The 3,542-nt window shown below is 34.1% G+C and overlaps 1 protein-coding gene across 3 annotated transcripts in view; it reads left to right on the forward strand.

Annotated features, from left to right (window-relative positions):
• LOC106935160 (class I histocompatibility antigen, F10 alpha chain-like) overlaps positions 1 to 3,542 on the forward strand; it is a 36,704-nt gene that overhangs the window by 9,901 nt on the left and 23,261 nt on the right. Inside the window, exon 2 of one of the 3 annotated variants that reach the window (XM_015015489.1) lies at positions 80 to 340. The exons of the other annotated variants lie outside the window; for them this stretch is intronic. Coding sequence (XP_014870975.1) covers positions 80 to 340 — 261 coding nt within the window. The remainder of the gene's footprint in view (positions 1 to 79; positions 341 to 3,542) is intronic. 3 annotated transcript variants of the gene reach the window in all.

Here is a 3,542-nt window from a genome sequence, read left to right on the forward strand (position 1 = left end):
TAATCCTTTACATTTTATTTGTTTGTGTGAATTGACTTGCTGAATGTAGGAATAATATATTTTTATTTTTTTGCCACAGTTACTCACTCGCTGAAATATTTCTACACGGCATCATCTGGAATAAAAAACTTCCCAGAGTTTGTGACTGTTGGGATGGTGGATGGAGTGCCATTCTCCTACTATGACAGTGTCATTAGAAAGGAGATTCCCAAGCAGGACTGGATGGCCAAGAATGAAGGTCCTGAGTACTGGGAGAGAAACACTCAGAAATCCATTGGTTCTGAGCAAACCTTCAAAGCCAACATTGGTATTGCTAAGGAGCGCTTCAACCAGACTGGAGGTGAGTTACACACAATGTTACTGAAGCTTATAGCAATAAGCATAAAACTTTTCTCTCTCTCTCTACTTAAACTTTTTTAAGCATTTGTTTGATGCTACATTTCAAAATTATTTTAACAATTATTTTTTAAGCATAATAAAAAAGAACAGACAGAGCAAATGAAAATTAAATTATTTTAACTTTTGTTTTAAATATAAATTATCTAATTATTATTTCACTAATAAATTACTGAATGAGAGTCAATAAGTTAATTAAAATACACTGTTAAGTATTGTTAGTAAAGTATTGCTTTTGTCTTTTTAAACTTTTTAGAATTTAATCTTGTTGAAGCAAATAAATAAAAAAACATCACTATTTTCAAAGTCACTGACGTTTACAATCTGCTGCATTTAGATAATTTTTTCAAAATCTAAATAAAAGTTACAGATGGCAGCTTAAAGCAGCTCAGACTGTCAGACTGATCACTAACATGTTTTATTTGATCAGATTTCCTCTGATCAGCAGGAAAACCTTCATGTTCATCAGCTGGTTCTGATTGAACTGCTTTCTAGAGAAGGAGCTGCTGGGTCAGAGAAAGTTTGATGTTTCCTTCATTTAATTTAAACTCTGATAAAAACTAGAAATAGTAAAAATCTTCCAGGTCTTCTAATGTTTCAGACACTTTTGGATTGTTCACATTTTACTGAATAAAAAATCTGAGGTACTTTCTGCTGAAGGCCTCACAGCATCTTCATCCTGGCTTCCTGACTGACTGACATTATTTGGACATTTTTCACTTTAAAATGCAACAACTAAATTTTATTAGCTGGAATGTTAAAGGGTCTTGGTTCACATAAAAAATCATGTTGATCTAAAAACATCTTAAACCATCTCTTGAAAAGAAACAAAATCTAATTATACAGAAATCTAATCATCAGAGATAATTAAACAATATGTGTGTGAATTTGGCCTCAGTGATCGCTGGAGATGATTACATCCCGTCTCCAAAGAATTTACTTTTTTCTCTCCTTTCCATCATTCACAGATGGATATGTTTCTAATAAGCAATTCGCTAATGGGAAACATAACAAAAACTAATAAACACTCGATTGTGATCACTGATCATGTTCCTATATCTATCTCTCTGATTGTAGAAAAACAATCCCAAGTCTTTTAGTAAATGGCGCCTAATCTATCACTACTGGAAGAGCAAGAATTTGACAAGTATCTGAAAAAGGAACGGGCGTCCTTCCTGGAGATAAACGAGTCACGAAATACTGCGACGTCATTGATATGGAAACAGGGAAAAGCTGCATTAAGAGGCAGAATCACAGCATCTGGAGTCCATAAGAAAACGGAGGAGAGAGAAAAACTCAGCTGGAGACAGAAATCGAGAATTTAGAGGAAATAAGCATTTTAACAGAACAAGCTGAAGACAAAACACGTCAGCTAAGATATGAACTAAATACGCTTGTAAACAAGGGAGCACATTTTTCATTACGGAAACTTAAACAGGATCATTTTCACTGTAGTAATAAATCTGGTGAATATTTGGCCAATCAGCTGAAGTAGAACAAAGAGAAAAATATTATTTCTGTTACTAAAGATTCAGCAGGGAAAGCGACCAGCTGCTGGAAGAAATAAATGATGTTCCTCGAGATTTTTATACCAAACTGTATTCTGAAGAAAATAATCCTTCCCAAGAAGAAATTAACTCTTTTTTAAACAATATCAATCTACCGAATTTGACAGATGAACAGATTGGTTTGCTTGAAGCTCCATTAACAGGAAAATAATCAAACAATGCAGTTAACAATAAAGCACCAGGACCGGACGGTTTTCCAGCTGATTTCCATAAACATTTTAGGGATATGCTTAATCCGACATATCTAAAATTAATACAAGAAATAAAAGAAAATGGTATTATTCCTCAGAATTTAAATACAGCTGCTATTACAGTTCTTCTTAAACCTGCAAAGATCCTACAGTCGCCTCCAGCTGTCGCCTACTCTCATTAATAAATACAGATATGAAAATGATCACTGAGGCATTAAAAAGTCATTTCATCCTCAATTCATCCAGATCCAACTGGTTTTATTAAAAATAGACACTCCTCACCTAACATACGGAGATTGCTGAACTTACTGGCTTTAACAAATAAACAGGACTCAGCCATTGAAACTTTAGATGCTGAAAAGGCGTTTGATGAAGTGAATTGGTTATTTTTGTTTTCAGTATTAGGAAGGTTTAAATCTGGAGATTCTTTTATTAACTGGATTAAGTGATTCTGTACATCACCAGCAGCGACTGCTACTGCCAACAATATCATTTCAAAGAACTTCATCTTGCAGAGGCACAAGGCAGGTTGCCCACTTTCTCCATCCTTGTTTTCCATTTTCATTCAACCCCTTTCAGCAGCAATTCGTCAAAATTCTCGCATTAAAGGTTTTCCAATTAACGCAACAGAACATAAAATTTGTTTATATGCTGACGATATCTTATTACTATTGCAAGATCCATATTCTTCAATGACTGAAGCAATCAGAATGATTGATCTCTTCTCAAAAATATCTAATTACTCAATAAGTTGGAATAAATCTGCAGTTCTTCCTTTAAATAGTTTAAAATGGGATGAGACAATCCAAACTATACCGATTCCTTTATGCACCACTCATATTACGTACCTTGGGATTAAATTATCTCCTAAATTGTCAGATTTGTTTAATCTTAATTTCACACCACTTCAAGAATCAATACAAAACAGCTTGAAACAATGGATCAATCTACCACTTTCACCTGCTGGTAGAACAGCGACTATTAAAATGAAAATACTTCCCCAAATTAATATTTTCTATGTTATCCATCCAACCAACTAAACAACGGTTTACATCTTTAGATGGTATAATCTCCAGATTTTATTGGAAAAACAAGCCGCCAAGAATAAAGCTATCAACTTTACAAAACTCAAAACAATATGGAGGGCCAGATGCACCAAATGTTTACTATTGTTATTTAGCCAATCAGCTGCACTACATAATTAAGTGGCCCCAAAACCAGCAACACAATGATTTAAATGAATTAGAACAATTATTATGTGGGAAAATGCAGCTGTGTGATTTACCATTCATTAGCCAAGCGATGAAGAAACATGGCTGCTTTAAATCACCAGCTACTAAAGCCACTCTCTCATCTGGGTGGAAATTCAATATTATCAACTCAAAAT

This window comes from Poecilia latipinna, unplaced genomic scaffold (assembly GCF_001443285.1).
Source record: "Poecilia latipinna isolate Pla-1442-1.1 unplaced genomic scaffold, P_latipinna-1.0 Scaffold1917, whole genome shotgun sequence".
NCBI classification, from domain to species: domain Eukaryota; kingdom Metazoa; phylum Chordata; class Actinopteri; order Cyprinodontiformes; family Poeciliidae; genus Poecilia; species Poecilia latipinna.